General features: G+C 34.2%; 1 protein-coding gene and 1 non-coding gene across 3 annotated transcripts in view; both read right to left on the reverse strand.

Annotated features, from left to right (window-relative positions):
- PPP3CA (protein phosphatase 3 catalytic subunit alpha) overlaps window positions 1-26,979 on the reverse strand; it is a 323,757-nt gene that overhangs the window by 65,887 nt on the left and 230,891 nt on the right. For both annotated transcript variants that reach the window (XM_090266340.1, XM_090266341.1), the window contains exons 3-5: window positions 14,301-14,425; window positions 4,067-4,178; window positions 2,660-2,805 (exon numbers count right to left, since the gene is read on the reverse strand). In XM_090266340.1, coding sequence (XP_090122466.1) covers window positions 2,660-2,805; window positions 4,067-4,178; window positions 14,301-14,425 — 383 coding nt within the window. The remainder of the gene's footprint in view (window positions 1-2,659; window positions 2,806-4,066; window positions 4,179-14,300; window positions 14,426-26,979) is intronic.
- LOC150019360 (U6 spliceosomal RNA) lies at window positions 22,489-22,595 on the reverse strand. The gene has a single exon (XR_016509384.1). It is a non-coding gene; the product is annotated as a U6 spliceosomal RNA (small nuclear RNA).

The raw sequence follows: 26,979 nt of genomic DNA on the forward strand, positions 1-26,979 counted from the left end.
CCAACTTCCTCTTCCTAAGCCCAGAGCAGCATGAACTCCCCTCTCTGCCTCTCTTCTTGTCACTTCTCTTTCTCCTTGGCTCCTCCCATTCTTCTGCTCTTCCTCTCACCAATGTGTTCTCCTCCTTCCACCTGATGAGCTCATTTATTACCTGCCTTCATCTCGCCCTTTATCTCCCTCTTGCCTCTTTAATTCTTAAATCTTTTCTCCTTGTGTTCCTTTCTCTTATTCTCCCTTTTATCTTTTTCTTTTTCCCCTAACTTATTTTATTTACTCAAGTGTTTTAGTCATTATCAGTTGATGTGACTCTGTTTCATTTCTTGGGAAGGAGCTATTTTATCTTTGGAGAAAGTTCTTTTACTGCTTCCATTAAACTGTGATTTAGAAATGTAGATGAGAACAATTATGGTGTTTATATGTAACAATATGATTTTGAGAACAGACAGCTTTTATCTTAAGAGTAGCACTTGTTATATGACACTTTAGATATTCACTCATTAGGGGCTATCTCAGTGTTTAATTAAAGTATAAGCCTATTCTAGTTTATCTTACTAGTTACAAAACAAGAATAATGATAAGCAGAGTAAAATGAACCCAAATTTAGCTAGTTATTCCTTAGCTCACAGTTGTAAGCTTCATAGTTTTACCTGAATCCCTCATATAAGATCAATTTTCCAGCTATAAGTGTTTAGCAAAGTCATATTTGAATTTTAAATGGCATATTTAGGAAGTATGAGCAATACAAATGACATTTCACCAACAATTTTATAACACTGCTGCTTTCCCTTATTTTTATCCCAATTTAAACTGCTATTAAAGGATCTTTAGTAAAGTTTGCAGTTACAATCGTCTCTTAAAAAGAAATGCATGGAACAGCTACGAAAACCCATTAAAAATTGACATTCTTCATATCAATACTTTACCATTTTAAAAGAACCCATAGGGATAGGTGGACAGGTGAATATATAAAGGCTGACAGCGAATCAAATTATCTTCTTTTTTCCTGAGGCATTAAAGGTGATGTAAATCATGGTTTTACTACACACTATTTTTAAAACTAATATCTAAAAGAATAAAACAATATTTAATTTTAAACACCCAATGAAAAACTTCAAGCTGAAACCCTTTATATTTTAACTATTATTTTTTCCATAAAATATGCACTGCAGACTTAGACCTGTTTAAGAGATGTGAATAATTTATGCCTTTGGAACAATTCATCTTAGAAAAATAATACTTGTCCATAAAAATAGAGAATTTCATTCCAAGAAACAAGAATTTATTATTAGAGGTAGACCAGCAAAGGAGAGAAAACATTCTGATTAATATGACTCCCAAGCTGAATGTTTGATAAGGCAACCAGAATATAGAATTTCTTCTGGAAAAGTTAAAAAGTGCTTTCTAAAATTAATTCTGTCTACAGTAAGAATAAACAACTACAAAATTCATTAAAGAAAGAAAGTGTAGTGGAAATTCTTATTGACCTATGACAAAATGCAAACCTCAAAATTATTTTATGGCTAAGTCTAGAGTTTAATGATATATATGAAAATTGAACATAATATCTGAAACACGTCAGTCCTGGGGACAGTAGGTAATATATTAAAATCTACTTAATTTATGAGAAGTTTAGTTATCTATTTTAAGAGTCCACCACATGGTAGAAGAATAAATCTGTTACATTCCTGCAGAAAGTTAACCACTCTATGCTTTAACTCCATGACCACACTGTGGTGTCCTGTCTCTGCAGCACATTAAATACAACACAAACACCAATGCCCATTGTGCCACAAACACCAGAAGCACACGAGTGAGTCCCTGATAAAAAGGACACAGACACACAGGGCAGAAAACAAAGGTTCATTTAATGTATTTTTGTTTGATATAAAAAATAAAAATCACATATTTTCTTTCTAATATAAAAATACAGTGTTATTTTTACACTTGAAGACTTGAACCTTAATGAAAGAATATTAAGGTAGAATTTGAACGTTTTACTTCCCTAAAGTAGTTTTTCTTTTAAACCAATGAACTCTTAACAGAATTTTGAGCATAATGAAAGAAATAAAACATTGCCTCTTCTGCTACATAAAACTATCCTTTGTTATTCCATTTTCATATATAAAACATAACTCATACATTCAATCTAACTCATCTTTTCATTGGCTTAAACAACGAACAGCCAATGTTAAGTAGAAAATACCTCTTTAAATAAAACGGACTGTTTTTTACCTAGATAGTCAATACAATCAATAGAATATTCTCATTGCCTTTTCGTTACTTTACAGTATATTACTTGAAAATAATTTTAAAAAACAATAATATCAACACATTTTAAAGCTAAAGTTGTGATTTTTTCCCATCAACACACACTGGGTTCTGTTGGAAGCAAATCGAAGGGAAATAAAAAAATGTACTCTTTTTTTGGCAATCAAATATTTTACATTTCTAATGACACATGTCAAATGGTAAGATGAAGCTTTAGAGATGAAAACTTCCAAGTATAAATGTATCTTTTTTTCTAGAAAAAAAATTAATACAAAAAAAGATTCATGACCACTTTAAATCATTTCAGTTCAAAAGGACAGTTAGTGATAAAGGCAGAGAAATCAATATCTTCTCTTTGTTACTGAAGCACTTGGAAGATAAAAGAACTTACTTTTCTGATATCATCTAACGTGTTAATCTCTGGAGACAGACCACCATGTACACACAGGAACTGCTGGTTCATCAGGGCAGCCAGGGGTAGGCAGTCAAAGGCGTCCATACAAGCATCATAGACACGTTCTGAGTACTTTATTTTACCTTTTAAAACATGGTTTAAAAAAATATTTACTCTCATGATTTCATAGCTAGAATCATATCATGATTTTAATTTTTTAAAATGTATTTTTATGCCAGAATCATATTAGCATATAACCATATACTGCAAAGTTCTACAACATGAATAAATAAGGCTTTTTAAAGTTATGTGTTAACATTTCAATCTACTTTTTAAAAAAATTTTGTTGTTTATGTGTATTTTCCAGTTTTTAATAACTTTTTATAAAGCAGAGGAGATAACTTATGTATATATCCATGCTATTAATCCACAGATGTATCTCAAGAAGATATACACAAAAAAGTAGGAGACCAACAGAAAGATGGACATAAAACTATCTGATTTTCCTAAATGATCTTATTGAAACCAGAGGGCAAAAAATTCCCTAAAGTTGCTTCTGTATCACTGCACATTGCTTTTCCTCTATTGACTTACATGTAATGTTTTGAAAGAAGTGACTATGCTCCACTGAATATAGGACTAAATGACAGAGACAAACATTTTAAGTTTCACTGGATAATGGGAAAAATTGAGAGGACTTCATAAAATATAAATGAAATACTCATTACTCCTAGGATTCATATCTAAAGGAATAAGTCACCTTTAATTCTGTAAAATCCACTAGAAGTTGGCAAATGTGCTGCATCCAAAAATAGGGGCACAGGTTGAGCCGGCCCTCCACCTGCTTTTCTTGAATGAGCTGAGATTAAAGGGTAGGATTATTATTCCAAATAGTAGCATTCTGGCTATTTCTTTTTAATATGTTTATTGATTTGAAAGAGAGAGAAAGAGAGAGAGACAGACAGACATTGATGTGGGAAAGAAACATGATTGGCTGCCTCCCACCAGAGCTTGAACCCAAAACCTAGGTAGGTGCATGCCCTGATCAGGAATTGAACCCTCAACCTTTTGGTCTGCGGGACGATATTCCAGCCAACTTGAGCCACACCTACCAGGATGTATTTCGGCTATCGTTAAAAGATAATTAAATCACGGTTTCTTAGGATAAATTGCACCAAATTTAACTCAAAGTTTTATATAACTTTATAGAGATTTATAATTTTTAAAAAATTCTAAATTCTCATAACTACCCATGCTTAGAAATATGAAATGACATAAATTGTGTGTGTGTGTGTGTAAGTTTCTCACTTTGAAGCAACAGATCATATTGTAATGTGGTCTTAACATGGATTAAAATGATTTAACACTTTTCTTATTAAAGAAAGAGGCTTGAAATATACTTACATTCTTGTTTAAATGTGAAATACTCTGTTAGATGTCTACATTCATGATTTCCACGGAGTAAAAACAGTGTTTTGGGGTAAAGAATTTTCAAGGCCCACAAATACAGCACACACTGAGAAAAAAATAAGAATATAAAAATAAATATTATATCATTATACTTAAGCATCCCATTGCTGACATATCAGGAAGACATTGATTAAAAGTACTACTGTGACCAAAAGTCCCCAAAGGCTAGGTTTGTTATGGAGGACACTGAAAAGCAGAAAACATTACTTTGGTACAAAGCCAAGGTTTATGTATACATAAAATATATATACACACTGAGGATCTATATATCACAAGAAAATCATGGACTATACAGCCTATTGGAAGAAAATGAAAATATACTGATCTAAAAGTATGACAAGAAATGTGATTAACAATTGATAAATAAAATAAAGACACCTGTCTATAAAGCTAATTATTATTTTTTTAAATTAGGAACAAATGAAAAAAGTGGAAAGAAAAGGCAAGACAAAATTTGGGAACAAATGCTGACAAGCTCAGGCGGACTTAGTGTCCTCTTCACCTCTGTCACCTTGTTGTTTATTTCAGTGCAGTCGGTACATAAAGACATAGGTTTTATTGTTTGTTTTATATGTAAAAATAATTAAACCGAAGGCCAGGGTATCTTACTATAATGCTGCTAATAGCCAGAGGAAACATTTCATATATGTACCTTAAAACACTCAAATTTAGTTTCTTGGGTATTTCAGTTTGTGTAAAAGCAAGAGCCAGTTTGGAGTAAACCTACCCTGGCACTGTCTTCCTGAAGTGTGCATTAAAATAACTAGATATGCAAATATTAACATCAATCTCATTATCCTCAACTGACATCCATTAGACCCCACAGGGAACAGAAAACCACTCTTTGAAAACAAGTATGCTTAAAAAAAAAGAATCTCATTAATTTTGTTCGAAAAGTGAAACTAAAAAGATATAAAACCACAAAAATATTGAGAAAAGCCAGACTGTGGTTACTAAAATCTGAACCCCCCCCCCAAAACCATAACATTTACCTTTTAATAAAGAGCTTTCTTTCCAAATATAATAAATTTTCTGGATAATGTCCAGAGGAAAAAACTACTGGCAAATCATTTGTTGTGCTACCTGTTAAGAATAATCATGTCTGACAATTTATTAAGTGAGTAAAAATAACTATGATATGTTTGAATACAGAGCTTAAGTTTTGGAGAAAATACTAATTATCAGAAAGAGTATGTATTACTCTTGCTTTTCAAGCAAGATATTGTCTTCAACTATGTAATTGTGATTGAAGTAAACAAAAAAAGGGGTTGACATCAAATTTTATATATATATAAATAACTTTATATAACTTTAATTTTCCAATTACCCTTTTCTGATTATAGATACTAGCTAAAGATCATGTGAAAAATGATACTACTATTTCTGAGAAGTTGACCAAGTGGCTTATTCAAGTGATACTTGAAGTATCATGATCTGTCAATATGTGTAAAAGTTCTGTTATCTCAGTGGGTAGTACTGTGGCTCAATGAGTATCTGATTACCTTGTATCAGGTTTTATAGGTACACATAAGTGTTTTCATAAAAAGTTTGTATTACTCAAATTTGTCTCACATTTCAGAGAAGATACTTATAAACCATTATCAATGTCAATAAGAGAATTATGTCCAGTTTAAAGTTTTTAATATTATACCTTATATACTTACACATATGAGTATAAATAAATATATATACACATTTCCAAACTGGTTTTAACTTTTGATGTCTAATTTAAAATAGAAATAAAGATGTAAAGTCTTTAAAAATTGTATTGAACATTGACTTGTTGAAATGGCTATTTCTATATTGAGGGAAAGAATACATGTTTTGGCTATACTATAGTTACTTTTTAGAAAGCTTTTCTTTATCTTTTGTTTTTATTAAAGTACAAGTTATAAACAATAAAATGCACCTATTTTCAATATATAATTAAATGTTTATATATGTACACTCCCATGGAACTAGTACCCAGACCCAGTTACATTTCAACATACAGAAGAAGACTCCCTTGTACTACCCCCTATCAATATTCTTTCGGAAATGTAATCACAATACTAAACTACTTAGATTAGTTTTGCCAGTAATAATTTATTTTAAAGCAAAGCTATTATCTCTCCAACTAAAATCTAAAATGTAATTTTTAATCCCACTCAAATACTACTAGAGGAATAATATCCCAGGACCCACATTTTCTTTTTTGCCATATGTTACAGAACCTGTTTTGACATTAGTATGTGGCTTTATCACCTCTAGTCTTTTTTTTTTTTTTTTAATGTTTTTTATTGATGATCACCTCTAGTCTTAATCACAGTTTCTTTCATAACTGAAGCCTCAAAGAGTGGTACAGAAATAGTCTATGATATGCTGTCATACTTATTTACTTTCTAAGTGATTGAATATACAGTGAATGCCTCTTATTATTTAATAGATGTGAAGCACCTAGTATATAGAAGTTTAGGAAATACTAACTTTTTTCCTGTAAATCTATAAATGAGAAGGAAAGAGAAACACAGAAAGCAGAAAGGGAGAGAGGAAGGAAGGGAGGGGAGAAATGGAGGGAAGGAAGGAGGAAAAGAAAAGATATATATAGAGAGGGAAGTAAAGAAGAAAGGAAGAAAAGAAAGAAGAAGGAAGCAGAGAGAAAGAGAGATGGAGGGAGGGAAAGAAAGGAAAGAATGAAAGAAACAGAAAGAAAAGAATGAAAGAAAGAAAGAAAGAAAAAGAAAGAAAGAAAGAAAGGGAGAGAGAGAAAGGGAGAAAAGAAGAAAGAAAGGAAGGAAGGAAGGAAGGAAGGAAGGAAGGAAGGAAGGAAGGAAGGAAGGAAGGAAGGAAGGAAGAAAAAGAAAGAAAGAAAAAAAGAAAGGCACGATTTCCAAATTCTTGGCTCAAAATAAGAATCCTGTTTTCACATTTTATTTCCTACTCCCCTGAGGCAAGAATAAAATATCTTCCCAAACACTGAATAAAACCACAAATGCAGCCAATATGGAAGAAGTGGAATGGTAAATGAAAGGGCAGGGTGGACTGGAGAGTGGAGACCTGCCAGTCTTCACCCTCAACATCTGGTGGGAGCGGGCTGCCAAGCACAACACTGTCTTGCTGGCAACTATTCCGCCATCTACAGTTCTAACATTCTGGAGAGCCAAAGACCTTAAACCAAACCACAACCTGATATTATTTTTAAAAAGGAAAGTCTCTTGTAAAGATTTTTCACAATCAATAAGCAATGAAATACAAATCAGCTAAATAATTGGGTTTTTTCATCTATGTGGTATCAGATGACTGAGTAAAATTTTCACTGAATTGAAACGATGAAGGTAAAAACAGAGGCAAGTTCCATTGGCCTTTCTGAAGGTGAGATGTAAATTAGCTGCACTAATCACTTTCAACTGGACCCTGATGGTCTTTGCAGCCTTACTCTAAATAACCAAACAAATATTTACAATTTAAAATTAGTTTGGGTTACTCAACAGAGAGATCGAGCAACCTCTACCTCTTTATTTAATTTTCATCATAAAGATAGTCTTCCTCTATGAAGCAACACTAAGGATATAACTTTATTAATTTAATTGGCACATAATGCCTTTTCATGATTAGTATTCTTGAAAAGTTGTATAGGGGGACTAAAGAAGACTGTAAAAGAGGAAGCAAGTAAAAAGTATATATACAACTTCAAATATACATCAAGTAGCTCTGTAAAATAACTACCTGTGCTGTGACACATTCCAGTCAAAAATGTCACCTCTTGATCATAACACAATTCAAGTGAAGAATGTGTATTGGTTGGGAAAAGATCTAAACCCCTGCGATGTCAAATGCAGCTCCTCCACGACACCACTCACTGCATCTGACAGGCAGGCAGGAAGCAGCCACTGAACAGATGACTGGCTGCAGGGAGACAGTCAGACACTGTCTTCCTGTGTCTGTGGCATCACTCTGTCCCCTAACATGGCTTGCTGAACTGTTGCTCAGGCAGAAGCATGCAACATTGCTGGACTTGCTGTGGTTCATTCTAGTCTATGGATTCAAGTCTTCATGCTTAAGTGTGTTTGAGGCCTGGGCTGAGATCCGGATAAAAGTACATTGGGGGGTGGGGGTGGGGGTGGGGGCAGCCTGCTGTTAAGCTCAAGGTGATGGCAGGCACAATGCCTAGAAAGGGAGCCTGAAGAAGTGAATAGAAGGAAACAGCTGTGCGTGCCTCTGTTTGCAATTCTGTTTTTTCTTTCTTTCCCAGAGAAACACACGCAAACATAGACCTATATAAACACATACGTCTGATCAAAGACATTAGGTAGCATAATGCAATCATCAGAAAGAGGATAGTATTTGGTGTGAGACAAATTATTACCCCAAACAAAATTACCTCTTTCATCACTACTCAAAAGCTTGCTTGTTTTACTTGGGCTAACTCTGTGAGGAATGGTTTCTGATCTTGGCAAGAAAAGCAGATGAGGGGAGCAGCAGGAACAAGTACATAAAATGAGCTCTATGTACTGCCCAGAGCACATTACCTAGTGCCTGTAAATACTACCTGGCAGAGACTGTATGAAATCTGAACCCACTCTTCGAAGCCGATTTGGTAAAAATTAAACTTAAGTGCTCTTCTTTGCCCAGAGGAGAGCCAAAGGAAAATACCTGCAGTGGTGTCCTCAATTATTCAGATGAATGAAGAACCTTTTAAAGCCTGTTAGGATAGTACACACTGAAAAAACTAAGCTCTCGTTTTAGGATTTTTCTTAAACCAACAGTGCTGTACTCAAAGAGAATATTTTATATTGAATGCTTGTGACCTTCAGAAAATATCCATGGGAAGAGAGCTGTGTATGTGTGCTGCACATGTGTGAGTATGAATGTGAGAGTGTATTTCCATTCCTTCCTAATGTGTCCATTGTGTGTGCGTGTGTGTGTGTGTGTGTGTGTGTGTGTTTCTGTTATTGAAGACATGACCAGGGTAGTGGGTGTAGCGGAAAGAGCAGACTCTGAATCCCAGCACTGCCAGTTACTATGTGCGTGACTCTGCCTGGCCTAGGTTTCTGCGTGCATAAAAGGAAAACATTTACATGTTCCTTGTAGAGCTATAAAGGAAAAATGAAATCATTTATACCTCGCAAATAACAGCATTTACAAAATGCAAACAATGTCAGCTTGCTTAATCCACAATAAAAAGCCCCAAAGTATATTTTAAATAAATGTCTGTTCTGTTTTAAAAATGACCATATAACTGAGAAATCCTGAAGTTCCTCAAAGGACAAAATGCAGCATTTTTTATATATCACATTTTTGTCATTTCTGTATGCATGTGGCAAGTCCTTGGGGCTGTACTATTAGACCTTGGAGTTTAAATAAAGAGCTCTTTCTGATGATGGGGACTCTGAAATGTACATCTCAGAACTTTTAAATGTCTATGATGCCTACATTCAATGTCACCAACATTCAGTTTCATTCTTTGATTCTGTGCCTAAGTTTAAAAGATGCATATTATACAAAATAATCACAACCTTCATAGTTCAAATATCTACATTAATTGTAGGCCAAAAAAAATCTGCTGAGAAATAAGTTAGTGATTACTCCTTCTGAACTTCTTTACTTTAAAGAAACAGTTCTAAAAAAGCTCTAATTAGGGGGAGTTTAGGAAATTTCAAATGGTTTGAGGCCAGAGATTCAGAAACCCAAACATTTCGAGTAAAAAAATAAAAGGCAAGTAAAGACCAATAAGATTAAGAAATATTATCCCAAATTGGACTTTATGAGAAAATGAAGTCCCTCTGTGCCATTTGTTACGCAAGCACCATGTGATTTAGTACTTTATTACTAAAATTAATACTTATTGTCTTTGATTAGGTAAAAGGATAACATTATAATTAAGTTGTTAAAAATCATAAACATTTTGGTATTAAAAAAATGTCCACAATCACGTTCCAACATTTGGCTAATAAAAATAATTACTCCCAACAGGATAGTCTTGGGCATCCCTGGCTTGGAAAGCGAGCTCCGAGGAAAGTAGGACACCTATTTCATTCACCCTCAGAACCTTTCACAGAACACAGAAATGTTAAATAGGTAAGATGGATTTTAAAGTTACTAAAGTAAGTTTTAAAATATCCACACAACCCTAAGTTAAGGGAAGCAGCAGAAACTCGTTACCTCCCATTTCCATTTATTTTCTGCCTCTGCAGTCCTTCTCAAGTCTGGCTGCACAGTGAAGACCACCTATGGTCAAAGCAACAAACATGGCCCAAGTGGAAGTAACTGTGCCACTTCTGGGAAACATCCTTTAATGAGAACATATGCCCTTCTCTTTCCCCTTTTCCTTCTAGCTGAATGTAATGTGGGGGCATGACGACTGAAGCTGGGGCAGCAGTCTTAGAATGAGACCCTGCACTCACAGCAAGAAGGCAGAACGAGTCTGGGCCCTGGCTCTAAGCTTGTCACACCAGCCCATCTGCAGGCTTCTACTGCAGAGAGAAATAAATTTCCATCTTGCTCAAACCACAATTATGTAGGTTTTTTTCTTTTTTTCTTAATGTTGGGAAATACTGGCCCTCATGTGACAGGAAGGTCTTAAAACTGTGTACTCAACCACACTTCCCTGCCAAGTTGGTCAAGTTAGCCTATGAATGAGGTTGATGAGGTTTACTAAGTTCTTCCTCTACATTTTCCTCACTTTGATTTCCCTCCTACCTTGTTACTTGTTCTTAGACTCAGTCTTCTCCAGCCATGGGTGAATTCTCAACAGTCTCCCCCTTTTATACATTCCAATGGTAATTATTTTCAGTACCTCTTTTATCACAAATTTTTAATTATCAGTTCAAATAATAACTGAATCCTAGATAAACACTTGTTCTAGGTTTTTGATTCTATAGAGCTTTTTATAGTTATATTTTCCTACATAGATTTAGTTTTCTAGAGAGTAAGGATATATATTTCTTCAAATTCTCTACAGTTCCAATCAGTGCATATAATTTTATGTGCTTGATAATACGTGTTTACCAAATTGATGAAATTCTAAAAATGTACTTTCTCCTTTTGGATTTACATACCAACACTAGCCCTCCTTCCCTCATCATCATGAATAAATTTGTGATCTTTCAATGAAGAAATGGTTAATCTATTGGGGGAAATATATCTATATATATATCTATATATATAGATATATATATAGATATATATATGTATATAGTCAATGAGATGAGGAGATGAGGTAAACTGAATAACCAAAAAATGAAATCAGTATAATTTTAAAAACAAAAGCTGTTTAAGATTGGCATGCTTTTCAATATTAAATATTCCTATAGTAAACAAATTACACAGGGGTACAATTTTTAACATAATTCCTTTTGAGTTCGACTTTTCAGCTGTTTTAGACTTAAATAGGCATGCTGATTTCAAAATTACAGTTAGTTTTCTTCTATCACGACAAGTTTTTTCTGTACAGCTTATCTTAATGTGACCACTCTAGGCTGGATCAGGCCTGGATCGAGGGAAGCACTAGTGCTCTCCTATTAGCTGAGAGCAAACCTCCCTCGAGTGAGGAGGGGTGGGGGATGACCTTGGGGACCAGCAACAGGTTCATACTTGTCTGGGCTGTTCAGTTACACAGAGACAGTGCGGTGAGAGATTGTGTGCCGCTCTATAGAGTGAATCGTATTCTTCAGTGTAGTCTGAGTTCTTGTCTGTATACAAGGAGTTAGCAGAATTTATTTTTTTATTTACATATGTACTTATTTACTTTCCTTCAGATCATGTCTGCCTCTCTGCTATTTCTTGTCATAAGTGCCTAAACAACCCTGATTCATTTTGTTATATCTGTGGCAGTTTCACCATTCACAGTCTAGGATGAACATCAGCACATTTGTCAGGCAAGCCTATTTTGCATATTTTAAAGTAAAACTTGGTGATCAAGTTAAGTCTTAGGCCCCTCACAAGATGTGTAAGCAGTGTGTCAAGAGTTTATGGATATGGACAAAGGGAACACATGATAAATTGCCACTTGGTATACCTATGGTTTGGCGAGAGACCAGAGATCATTCAAGTGACCATTACTTTTGTATAGTGAAAAGTACAGGATATAACAAGAAAAATAAATGTAAAATAAAGTATCCTAGTCTACCATCACTTATACGTCCAGTGACTCATTCAGTTGAAAACCCAGTGCCAGTTTTCACTGAACTACCTACCCTTTTGCGAGAAACAGGAGTATGGTGAAGAACTAAGTGACAGCAATGATGAAGATTTTGAAATTGAAGATGACTCAGTTTGTAAGGGATTTGATCAGCATGAGTTGAATGATTTGGCACGAGATTTGGGACTATCCAAAAAGGCTTCAGAACTCCTAGCATCAAGACTGCAGGAGAAAAACTTGCTTGAAAAAGCAGCGAAGGTATCCTACTTTTGACCAAGAGAAAGTGCACTTCTGCAGTACTTTCAAAGTGACGGTGGCTTTGTGTATTGCCATAACATACATGGTTTAATGCAGGAATTGGGAATTCCAATCTATAACGCAACTGAATGGTGACTGTTCATTGATAGCTCAAAGTGGAGCTTGAAGTGTGTCCTCCTCCACAATGGAGGTGCAGTTCCAATTGGTCATTCAGTTTGTTTTTGTGAAGAATATAAAGACATAAAGAGAGTCACTGATCTGTTACAATATCACAAGCACAACTGGATCATCTGTGTTGACCTTTAAAGGATCTGCTTCCTTCTTAGTCAGCAACACAGATACACCAAGTATCCCTGTTTTCTGTGTATGTGGGACAGCAGAGCTCGTGGGAAGCATTGGGTGGAGTTGAATTGGCCTCCAAGATCTGACCTCAAACCTGGTGATCCAAACATTCTACATGAGCCACTTGTTGACAGAAAGAACATTCTATTCCCCTTTCTGCACATAAAACTGGGTCTCATGAAGCAATCTGTTAAAGCTTTGCCAACTGAAGGAGACGTTTCAAGTATGTCATTTTGGCATTTCCTAGCCTGTCGTTTGAAAAGATAAAATACCTTAATATCTATGTTTGGTAGCAGAATTTTACCACTTGTACACAATTTGACTTACAGTAACAATACATATGCTTTATATGAATAAAATAACTCTAAATAAACAATATATTCAGGTATTTTTTTTCTTTATTTTCCTTTGTATGTACATTTTGTATGATTTTTGGGACAATAGGAGGGTAACCTTAAAAAGTTGATGTGAAAGAGAAAAACTAGTCATTTTTGGATTCAGATGCCAAAAGTTAGTCAAAAGCAAGTGTCAGATCTAACTCAATGACAACTGTGTTCCCCAGTGTTATGATGAGAATTTAAAAACCTAGACGCTCTCTTATATGACTATTATAAATAGCTGGTATTGGTGTGAAACTTATGTAAATTTGAATTCTATCTTTAAATAAAAATTGTTCTTCTTTTTAATGCTTTTTTTCCGAGAACACTTAATGTCAGCTACTACAGCATAAATTGTTTCTTTAAAATTATTTCTATTTCAACCATTTCTTTTAATAAATTTTAATGAACCCTTTCTATGTATGATACCATGTTAAGCACCAGGAAGAACAAACATCTGAATAAAATAAGATGCTTGCTTTTATTTTGAATGTAATTTCTACTTATACCTGAAGCAGATGTGAGGCTGAGGAAGAACCTCTACTCAAAGATTACCTTCTTTGTTTCAATTAATGAGTTTAACAAGTTACCCTAGTTAGATTACAGGTGTTGGAAAACAAAACACAGCACTTGTAAGTGTACTCACACATATTTACACACACAAATGCAGAGAGAAACAGTTACACTTGACTATCAATTTATAAAAATAGCTCATTTTCTCATAATTATAGGCATAACCAAGTAAGCACATTCCTGCATATTTAATCAACTTTGATTAGTTCTCTCAACAGGAAACAAAATTATGTAATGTGAATATGATGTAGTTTTTGCAAAGTTGCAAATATATAAAAGGTACAAAAGGCAAAGTCTTAATTTTAGCCGTCTCTCTGGTATCTCTACATATTAAAAAAGCAAATGTAAATCAACTGAAAATAGCTTATGTAATATTCCAAGAATTAAGTGCATTGTTATGACTAGGGACTTCCTTAAGGCAATGATATTTACCACTTATGTTTTACTAAGATACTGTTGATCCATGACTGAGCAGCTAAACGAGATGATGTGAACTTACTTCGATACTGAAGTACCCTCTGTCAACATAGTCCCCTAAGAAGAGGTAGCGAGTGTTGGCAGGAGATCCCCCTACTTCAAAGAGCTTCATCAAGTCAAAGAATTGTCCATGGATGTCCCCACAAACTGAAAGAAACACAGAAATTCATTTTATGGTCACATTATTTTAAGACTTGCATTGGATAATAAAATTACAAAATTTTAGAGCCATAAGAAATTCAGAGGTCATTTTAGCCAAAACATTATCTTGCAAAACAGGAAGATGAGACAGAGATTCCAAAGTTATTAAGTGGCAGACCTGGGGCTAGCATCCAGGTCTACTAATACACAGATTAACTGGAAAATAAAGATAATAATAATAATGGCTATTATTATTATGCATTTAACAATGCTAAGAAATTTATACACATTGACTTAATAGTAGCAACGCTGTGCAACAGACATTTCCTTTTGCAGATAAGAGATGAGGCAAAGAACAGTTCAGAAATTTGATATAATCTATATGCAAATGAAGTCTGAATGTATAAATACTACATGTTACTGCCTCTTGAAGAAAAAACTGCTGATATGTACCATAAAAAGTGTAGTTCATTGAATCTAAAATGTCACTGATTATAAAATACATCATTCTACCGGAGTGGGCAAAAGTAGGTTGATAGGTGTTTGTATGGAAAATAATACATACCTACTTTTACCACCACTGTACTATATACCACTGAGAAAGAAAAAATTCAATCATAAATTATAAAAAATTCAATCATATTTTTATAAGATGAACTTCAATTTAGATGTTAAAAATGAAAAAATAAACCATGAAATAGAAAAAAGCCTATAAAACACAATACAAAAAAATCACTAGAAATTATTTCTTAACATTCTCACCTCTTTTAAACCAAAATTCTTGTAGTCTCTTTTCAAAAACTACTTATTTAGTACTTATTATTTAATTTAGCTACTTTGAAAGCCCTAAAAAAATATTGTCTCCATTATACAGATCAGAAAACAGTGTGGCTAAGAGAGGCGAGGCAAGGTCACTGTTAAACATGCATGACCCAGGGTTTAAATTCATGTTTGCCTAATTCAAAGCTTTTGCTGTCAAACACCATGATATAATATTTTAAAACAATTTTGTGATTAAATGATGAATATGATGCGGCTGTTTCTTGAACACTAAGAGGTTCACCAAATGACTGTATCAGTGAATAGTACCTTACCTTAAGGGGCTACTGAGAATTAAATGTGTTAATATTGTAACAGGCTTAGAAAAGTCCTGGAACCTTTGGGTTGGTCAAAAAGTCCACCCCCCCCCCCCCCGACCCGCATAAGGGCTCTAGTAGTGCTTAGTTTTCTTTAACTTCATTCTAAACAATTTTGTTAATTGTATTTGTGACAGCTGTCATATCAGCAAGCACTAAAAAAAGAAAAACTTAACAAAACTGGTGAATTTTTGTGTAGCCATTTTAATATTGAAGGGGGAAGAAATAAGCAATAATTTTGGCATAGTATGCTTTATTATTTCAAGAAAGGCAAAGATGCAGCTGAAAAACAAGAAAAGATCCATACAGTGTAAGGAGAAGGTGCTGTGACTGATCAAACATGTCAAAAGTGGTTTGCCAAGTTTCATGCTGGAGAGTCCTCATTGGACAATGCTCTGCAATTAGTAGACCAGCTGAAGTTGATAATGATCAAATCGAAACATTAATTGAGAGCAATCAACATTCTACCACCCAGGAGATAGCCACCATACTCAAAATATTCAAATCAATCAAGTTAGTGGTGAAAATAAAAATTGTGTCTTTTATTTAACAGGAGGAACCACATGAACTTTTTGGCCAACCCAATAATATGAACTTGACAAATGGCTGCCTCTGTGCGATTCCATGGCTCCCACCCTCCATCCTCTGGTATCCACAGACAAGTACAGTACAACGCATGCCACCTAATGAGGCAAACTACCTGCCTGGTTGTTCACAGCCTCCAATTCCCCTTTCATCTTCAGTATCACTTGGTTTTAACAGCACTTCTAGAACATCCAGACTTTAACAAGTTATTCTATACATTCAAGGCAAGGCAAGCTCATTCTCCACCAACATACACCCCTGCTTCCCGCACTCCCTAGCTTCCCATTATTTGCTTTTCATTCCCAATGGAATACTGCTGGTCGGTGAGGTACCGAACTAGGGAGGGGTCAGCACTGATAGAACTCTGATGTTCAGAAAGCACCAAAAACATAGAACCACATACAGGTAATAAAAGTGCTTGTTGTTACATGTTGAGTGGACTCTGACTCCTGGTGGCCGTACGAATGAGTGATGTCCACAGTGCTTTGTAACAGCCCTGCTCAGCCCCTATAGATTCATGTCTATGGTCTTCCTCTTTTCTTGCTGCCTTCTATTAATATTTTCCCCAACATTACTATCTTTTTCTTTTCTGAAGAATCTTTCCTCTTCATGATGCCCTGCAGTAGGGCAGCTTTAGTTTTGCCACTCTTGCCTCCGGTGCTGTTGCAGCCTTAATTTTCTCTAGGACTGATTTGTCTATCTTTCTGCCAGTCCAGGGTATCCATAGATACTCCTCCACTAGCATATTTCAAATGAACCCATTTTTTCCTATCAGGTTTCTTCACTGTCCAACTCTTGCATCCTTACATAGGATTGAATAATTAGGAATGTGAGAGTGTGGATGATTTTAGCCTTGGTCTCTAATGACACATCTTTGCTCCTGGTGATCTTTCCTAATTATCCCATTGTTGTGCTTCCAAGCTGTGGCCTTCTCTTGATTTATTGCCTGTAGCCTGCATTAGAATTAATGACTAAACCAAGTTAGGCAAAATCTTTAACAATTTCAATGTCTTCATTCTCTAGGTTAAAGTTGTATCTTTTGTAGTCATAATTTTTGTCTTTTAGGTGTTCAAATGAAGTCCTGATTTGACACATTCTTCCTTCACTTTGACCAGAAGTCATTTCAAATCAGTGCCGCTTCCTGTCCATAAGATAATGTCATCTGCATCTTAAGTTATTGCTATTTCTTCCACCAATTCTTACTCCTACCACCCGAGTCTAGCCCAGTTTTTCATATGATATGTTCGGCATACAGATTAAACAAACAGGGAGATAAAATGTACCCTTGTCTGACACCTTTGCCTAAAGGAAACCATTCTGTCTCTCACATTTTGTCCTGACAGTGGCTTCCTGTCCACAGTATAGGACTAATTCATAACCATCAATATAAAACCACAATACAAGGCAATCACTGAAATCTACTAGGACTCCTAGTTTCTACGAAAATAGCCCTCCATCTGACTGAATATTCTAAAACACATTATGTCTTTATGTCTTTAATAGATTATTAACAGAGTTGTACCTATTTCCATCACCAATGTATAAAGTTAAGACATTTAATGAAATTGGCACATCCAAGATAATGAAACAAAACAGGGTGCTGATTTCCCCCCCGGAACATTGTTACCCCTATCCATTAGCAACCTAATGTGCCACAACATGATGGTTATTTTCCCCAGGAGAAGTCTTTCGTTTGTTTTTATATTGGAGAAGTGAGAAGTAGGTACACTTGAGCAGTTGAAACTATTTGGTGAGAAGGTGGCAATGTTGTCACTATCTCCTGCTTGTTTTATTCCCCCCTAAATGGAGTGACTGGGTTGGTTTTGAATGTGGCCTCTCTAACATCCTCAGGACAACCAAATGGTGCAAGAGTGACCAACACCCTGAGATGTTTACCCATTCATACATTTCTCTTTTACTATCAGAAAACACACGACTACTACGCAACAGTCAACTACTATGCAAACCATTACTTTTGAGTAATTGCATTTTAATATTGCTTCCCTCTCCCGATGAGTCTAGCCCACATTAAATAAAACGTTTTTAGAAATGATTCTCATACACGAGTGGTGTCAACAACTTTTGATCTATGTCTTCTGAAGAGAAATACAGATTTTTGAAGTAGAAAACTGAAAATAACATACAGAAAGAATTTATCTTTACTTCTTAGGGAAGGGAAGAGTCTTTATTTCTAATACCATTGCTGGAGAGCTAGTGATTGAGCTTTGAAATCTCAGTCTAAGGGGCTTCAAGTATATAAATGCATGTGCACATGTGTGTGTAAAGCCACCCACCACAAAGAAGGAATTATTTGGAGATTAGTAGTCGGTACAGCAATTAGGGAGTCATTAAACAAGTTTAAGACTATCCACTGTAGATTACAGCAAAGCCGTGCTAAAGAGAAACAGCAATAAACAGCTGGGGCAGTAACAAGGGACTCTTTGTAGTGAGCTGAGTAAGGCCTTGTGATCTACAGACTGGACAATGAATCAGTCACAGAGCAAGTCTGAGAGTCCCTAAAACGGGCACACTGCGAAGCAGCAAAGATAATAGCCAGCATGTTGAGGACAAACAGGCCCTTCAGAAAATAATCTCAGGGAGCAGAAGGAGGAAGTTGGAAAGATAACCACAACCAGGACCAAGCCTTTGCCTTACATTTCCTCACTAGAGAAATGCCAGTAACGCCCCATTCAGAAAGGATCACTGTTCCAAACAACCACGCATATATATATATATATGTATGTTTATATTTATATATATATTTTTACATGAGTAATTAGGTATCCATGCCTAAATTAATTTAGTGAACCAGCAAATAAGTATATCTATATTATAACTAAATTATTTTTTCATAGAATTCCATTATTTCTAAGTTCACATTGAAAATTAAGTTACTACACTAGAATACATAAACACTAGATAGTACTGTACATACTAAGGTGAAGCCCCAGTGTAACTGCTATACAACTGATAGCTTTTAAAGCACTTTGATAAAACTGTCATCCTTAGTAGACATATTTTTAAAATGTAATATAAAACTACTTAAAACAGACTTTAATTACTTCCCAGACTTACACATTGGTCCTGTCTACTTGCCTATAAAAAAAGGAAATACATTAAAAACATAATTGGGTCAGTTTCTTTCTAAGCAAAAATTTTATGTCATAGAATTCCAGGTTAAAGAAAGCTTATACAAATTAGAATGTCTAAGCAAACAATCAGAGGAGTAGCTGTTAAAACAAACAAGCAATAAGCTGCAGGTGAAAAACAGATTTTTAATGGGCCACCATTTCAAAATTGCACCAATATTATGATTTAGAAGTCAAGTGCTTTTAATTCTTGCCTCACTATTTATTTTTCTATAAAGAACTTTCAGTTCCTCCAAATTATTGGCTTCTATTATTTTGGAAGAAATGTGAAACAGAATAACATCTACAAGTTTTTCCAGTTCATACTAAACTAACAGATTATAACTTTTCTTTTAGAAGAGATGTTACTGAATCATCAAGCAATTTTCACCATTAAGAGTTCCACTCTACTTTCAGCCTCATTTGCTTCAACCCACTATTTTTCCACAATAGCCACATTTTCCTGAGACAATAAAATTTCTAATGTTAAGGAACTATCATTATGTCTAATTCTCAGCATGAGGAGATTAACCTGTTCAATGTATATACTTGGTTTTTGAATCCGCTATCTGTTACTATTTTTTCTTTTCCAAAATCTGCAATTTCGCAGAAAGATACTGTCTTCAGAAGTTTTTTTGTTAGAGGCTAAGCACAGTGGGTATCACAAGTACGTATTTGTTTCCCGCTGGTGATAATCCAGGATTACGCAACCTTTAATGGGTGATAAATTCAAGTACAAACCAGCCAGTACAAATATGTGTAGGTTATTAGTAGAATGTGTAAACATCTAAAATCAGGCAATTACTGAGATAAAAGTGAGTTTATTACAGCATTCACTTATCTCTAGAAATCTTCATCAACTGTAAACTAACCAAGAAAAAATAACAGGGTGTAATTCACTAAAGAGGTACACTTCAAAATAATTAATATTCTCCCCATAGCGAATATTATTTTTCAAATGTTAAACATGTGTTAGGTACTTTGTAAACCACAAAATATAAATTCTTAGTCAGGAAACTGTAGTTTGATAGTATCAAACAATAACAAAAAGTCTCTAAATCAAATAAAAATTTGCTAAACACAAATTTCAAGGACTTTAAAAGGAAAAAAAGCTATGAAGTTAAATACAAAGCAATAATAGCATCAGTGCAGATTAATGGCAATAATTTCAAACATTTATATTTATAATGATATCCTACAAAGATAAACTATCTGTTAGCCAGTGTTAATGTGAAATGTAACAGGACAATTGAAAAAACAAGAAGGGACTATATTGTTGATGACAATAGATAATCACAACAATCCAGTACTAAATACTTCATGAGTCCCCCTAAAAATCTCAGCTTATAATTATAATAAGATGGAAAGAAACTAGTTGTATTTTTAAACTGTTTTATAGGATCAAGCATATACATCACCATGGTATAGCCACAGTGTATTTCCATCAATAGAAAAATAAATTATTGAAACTTTAATTTTTTGTTTATCCTAAAGAAGAGCAGTCTCTACTGAAATTATTTTTTGAAGGTTTTTTTTCCCCTTCATAGGCTGAATGCTTTACAAGATTTTGCTTACTGAGAACTTAATTACTGAATTAAGTACATTTTTCCCCATATGTTATCACTATTTTTCCATTTCAGCAACAATCCAGATTTTAAGAAAGCCCCTATCTATTAAGGATTTACAACATAATGAAATTATTTAAGTCACAATTTTGGCTGTGACATTAATAAGTAATAAGTATGTACATGTATAATACTTACAGTGGTATTTAATTAAATCTGGTCACTGCTCTGTTAGTGTGTTTAAGTTTGTTCAGTCCTAGAAACTATCAGTTATTTGATATGTGGATTTATTTACATTATGCAGTACACTAAACTCTTGATTGTTATCACTAGTCAGTTAAGAGTAGAGGATAAACACTATGAGTTGATTTAATTTCAGCCAAATGTGAATAAATTTGAAAACATGTATACTTATATATATTTATTTATAAATGAATGAATCATTTCCTTCACTCTCTGATATACTGATCCTAGGTTTCAGATAACCAAGAACTCCCTTCGGGACCCTGAAAGATGGACTCTCATTACTGTAACCAGATCAGGGGGTTATAGATCTATGCCTTAAGTTTTCCATCTTGGGTCTTCCAAATCTATACTTCGGGATTTAAAAAAATGTTTGGAAGCTGTGGCCACCATATTATTTCAGTTTGGCTTTTTTCTTTTTTCTGGATGTTATTTCTTCCTTGGGGAGAGGCAGCATAGTGTGTGGTTAGGAAGACAGACTATGTACACCTAGATATCATGGTTTCATAATTGCTGTTTGTTAGTTTTTTGGTTTGTATGTGTATTCCTCCTGACTGAACTTAATCTGTAAGCTCTGGCCTCTTAATCATTATTTTATTCATTCTCCCTGAATCAGCTTTATTATCTATGGAATCCATGTACTATTCCAATTTGCTTTTCCCAATATCTTCCTTTATATGGGCACACTCTACTTTTTTTTTTTTTTTTTACTACATTTCTTTAGACTTTGACCATCTTGCCACTTTTGTAACTAGGACAAGATACTTAAATCTTTGTAGGAGACCACAGATGCCTCATCTACAAGGGGCTTCATAACAAACCTGTCCTTTATACGTTTTTGTTAACTAAATGAAATATGTAAGGGAGAAAAAGCTTAACATGCTTGAGGAATATACAGACACAATGCAAAACAGGAGATGTGGCAGCTATTCCAGAGGTTGTCTACCCAAGAAACATTCTAAATGTTTTGCCAGATTTAGATAAATAATCAAAGTACCTGTAATCAATATAGTAATAAATAAAACATACAAAAACTTGCTCTATTTTTTCCACTTTTTATTCAAATGCTTGCTATCATATGTTGAAAGCTGTTAAGGCTAAAATCAAATAAACTAGGTCTCATGCTCCACAAATTTCATTTTCTAAGACTGGAAATATCTCCAAATGACTTTACTGACATTACCAATCTTTCAGTGGGTAGCAACACCATGCCGAATTTCCAGGTAGTCTCATTTTTTAAAAATAAATCATTTTTTATTGTTATTCTATTACAGGTGTCCTTGTAGCAAAACTCATTTATAAGACCAGTCTTCCACAGCTGTGTAATGGTATAAAATAATGTTTTAAAGCTGAAAGTGACATAGTAAACAGAAGAAACATAAGGTATTTCACCAAATGGATTTTTTTTTCTAAAAAATATGAAACGCTTCACGAATTTGCGTGTCATCCTTGTGCAGGGGCCATGCTAATCTTCTTTGTATCGTTCCAATTTTAGTGTATGTACTGCCCAAGTGAGCTCCAAATGAGTTTTTTAAAAAGCTGGTTCTTACTAGATTTCTGGAAAACTCAGTTAAGAAACATCTTTTAAGTAGGAAAAAAAGTGAGTCTTTACTTATTTTTGTCATGATACGCCAATTTTAACAACTGAAAATATGTTATTTTTAACATTTTTTAAACTCAAGGAAAGCAAGTTAATGGTATTTAATTCATTAATTTGGCAATTATAGGTAGTGGGGATATTAGAAATGGTTTTTACCTATCACTGACTTTCAAATAGTCAGCTATATTTATGCTTACTAGTAAGTGAACAAAGCTAGTAAGTACCATTTCAAAAAACAATACATAAAAAACTTAATAAAAAGATTAAATGAATTAAATGCTATCATTTCCTCAGTAAAAATATATAAACTTACTTGTTATATGAGGCACACGTAGAAATGGACGTTTTAATTTTTAATTGAGCCATTATTAAAAATATATGAACAACTCAGACATGTTAGAACATATTCATTTAAAACTTAGTTAAGAAAAAGTATTTTCTGGAATATAATCCAGAATAAGCTTATTTAAAAATTCTGCCTAGTTTTCCTTAATCTATCATTTCCTTGTCTATTTTTCATTAAACAGATACTTCGTAATTATTAATTTATGTACTTAAAAAATGAATAAAATATTTTCTAAATGTGCTGTATTAAAAGGATGAATAAACAACATCAAAGAGATAATTTTTTACTTGTGTTCAACTGCATAGGGATAATAAAGAAATGGAAGACATTAAACTTAGGTCTCAAGAATTTTACAGAACACTGGAGAAGATATACATATACAAAACGGTATTAAACAATTATTAGTTTCCTGGCATCAGAGTATTAACCTCTCCATTCTGAAACTTCCGACTACCAGTCAAGATGTATGGGTTCAGGACTTACATCGCCCATAAATATTTTCTATGGTAGATCATTTCATTGCCTGTTACCCTTCTGCTGAATTTCTTAACTGAAGCTGGGGAATATATAATTTTCTAAAAATACATGTCAAATTATAAATACTTCACAGTTATTTTTAGTGATGTTGTTTTTATTATGAAATTTCAAATTATATTAAGAAAGAGTATGAGACTGTTTTATTTATCCAAAGGGAATATCAATTTAAAACTTTGAAAACTTGTAATTAGTTATTGCAAATTTCCATTTCAGAGCTAATATTCATTCAGTCAAAGACTTCTCTTATGGAGATAAATATATTTCATAGTGATACAAACCATCAATTTTATTTATCTCTATGAATGCAACTAGAGTCACAGTGACCCAAACCAACTTATATCATAGTATCTATAAAGTCTTTGTATATTTTGTACATTTACATAGGCTCTTGACTCCAACTTGAGCATGATAGTGTCATATATTTGTTTCTTCAGCATTTGACAAATATATAATTATGCAAAGATCATGTTTTCCTAACATGTTACATATGGCATAGAAGCTAAGCAATCATGGAAAATTGATGTAGGTGTCTGGAAAACAGAAAATAGCTGCTAATCATAATAATCTATGATTCATTAGTAATTATAATTTCAAATTTAAGTTAATTTTCATCTGTTAAAAATGATGTTTGTTATTTATTTGAATTGCTAAAAAGACTAACCAGGTTTGTCAATCAAATCTTTTCCTTCCCCTTGACAAAATATACAAAATTGAAAAGCATGTTCATAATGTGCTTGGTGAGTTATTAAATTGATTTTTACTAGGGGGAAATTTGTTTTATAAAATCATGTAATTTCAATTTGCATTTTCTTATATATCCACTTTAAATTTCCAGAACTCTTTCTATCTTCTATATTTCTTTTTTGATGTATTTTAAAGAGAAATGTTTGATGTTCTTAATACATATAAGGCTATCTTTTATAACATGAAATACAAATTGAACTACATTTTACTAAAGAACACTTGATTTATGCTATGATTATTTGATACTTTATATGGAGAGTTTACATGTTAGGACAAACTGAATAATCCTGTAAAATAGACAACTTCATAAACTAGCATATTTTATTCAGTCTTAATTAGCTGGTATTTATTAAGTACCTCTTATGTGATGGGAGTTCTAGAATTAAAAAATGGTCATTCTTGAAAACTGGCGGGGAGACAAGATTATATCATTATGAAATAAAGAATAATATATAATTTTATAATAAAGAAATATAAATACAATTAACTCCCTTAAAAATCTTAAAGTATACTTGGGATATAACACTCATATGAATAAGGACTAGATGGGGCTTCCAACTGCTTAACTGCTACTAATCTGACCTTTCATCAATAATACACTGACCTTTGACCCTGGACTTACTCCAGCTTCTGGACATGTGAAATGTACATGACTAAAAGTTTCAGGGGTCCTAGCCTACAGGCTCCCTAACATTTTAAATGTCTCAGAACTGAAGAAAGGAATAAAATCAGATTCTATTCTCTGTTTCCAACAGATGTTTCTTGGGAAGTGGGAAGAAGCCAAAAACATGGGACTCAAAATATTTGCAGGCATGGCAAGTAAGATCCTTTTCTTCTGTTCCATGAATAAGTAATTTTCCTCTCAGAAGTGCTAAATCACCCTGACCACTTTTGACCTGCCCTTGCTACTACTAAGACCAAGCAGAGACCAGTGTGGCTGAGCTCACACATTGGTTTCAAATGTGTTTTGTAGAGCTACAGGGTACATGAGAAGTGTTAGTGACATATTACAATAATCTTTACTATTATTATTATATTATTATTATTAGTAGTAGTATTATTACTACCTTGGAGTCCCATGTAAGGCTTCTTTCTTTCTCTCTCTCTCTGTGTTTACGTGTGTATTGAGGGGTTATGAGTAGGGGTTAAGATAGATTCTTCTGCTTAAAACTTGTTTAGGATTGCTACTGATATAGAAATTACAAAAATAAAGGTTGGCTGATGTTGTCAAAGAAGACTTAACTAAAGGGAAGGAAGTAACTTACAGTGTTCATAAGATTGGTAGTAAAATGAAAATAAGAGAAGGGATCTTTAGGTAGAAAGGTGCAAATGAACCAGAATAAGTGGAGTGCAAAAAAAAAAAAAAAGGATTGATTAGAAGGCATATGTGAAAGAGCAGGAGATAAATTAAGAGTAGAAAGGCAACATCAGGTTATGAAGGGGGTTGGATTACAGTATGAGATGTTTTAAGGAGAACAACCCCAGTGGTGAGAGAAGATAAGTCTGACAGCTCTATGGAGTCCAATCATGTAAAGAGTTAAAAACAAGGTTGCTTTCAATTAGAGATTCACTGCAATAATACAGTCATAAGACCATGAGGTCTAGTATTATGATGATGGCAGTGTAAAAAGACAAAAAGGGCCAGATAGAAAATTCTTATACTTCTATGCAACTATTACAAATTAAACAGTAAATGAAGCTTGCAACATCTACAATATCTCATTGAGTTAGACCCTAAAAATATATCAGAACATTAGACATAATCGATCTTCTCATGAAGCAAGTGTGTAATGAGGGACACTGAAGTAAGTACTGGCTAGAAAGGCAGAAATTTTCTTTCTTCTTTGCTCATTGTTATATTCCTAGTGCTAGGATAGTACCTGGTACACTATATATGGCAAGGTCTGCCCAGAAGGTATCCAGCCATGTAGTATGAAAAAGAGACATTTATTGAAGAAGATATAAGATACAAGAAATATTGTACACAGGACAATGACGCCTATGTCACCTTCAAAGTAGGCACCTTGGAACCTCACATATTTCTCCCAGTTGTCACCAGCTGCTCCATTGTATTTTCCTGAATCTCACCGATGGTCTGAAATCTCTTTCCTTTCAAAGGTGATCTTAGTTTTGGGAAAAGCCAGAAGTCACAGGGCACCAAATATGGGCTGTAGGGGGGCTGAATCACCTGGGTGATTTGATGTTTCACCAAAAAACTCTGCACAAGACATGATACATGAGTGGGTGCATTGTTGTGATGAAGTTGCCAATCACCAGTTACCCATAGCTGCTGACTTCTGAACCATCTGAATAGTTTCTGCAGAGGAATGGTCAAGCTTAACACAAAATTCGATGCACATTCATTGCTCTACTTGCTCAGTCATTTTGAATGTAACAGCCACAGAGTACACATGCTCACTCAATGGCATCTACCACACCACTGTACAGTGAAGTCATCATTGTTCATAAATGTGCATTCCAGTCCACTGTCCTTAGCTGCCAGGTTACAACAATGTCACACAAACCATTCTCGTTATATTAACAATGGCTGGACTTTTTCTGGACAGGACTTGCATTTGTTACATGAATGAGTGAATGATGCAGTGGGCATGGTGGACTTGGTGAACTTACCTGGAGGATGTGGTACTTAAGTTGATGTCTAAAGACTGAAAAGGC

This window comes from Furipterus horrens, unplaced genomic scaffold, assembly GCF_987537825.1.
Source record: "Furipterus horrens unplaced genomic scaffold, mFurHor1.1.pri manual_scaffold_2, whole genome shotgun sequence".
Taxonomy (NCBI): Eukaryota; Metazoa; Chordata; class Mammalia; order Chiroptera; family Furipteridae; genus Furipterus; species Furipterus horrens.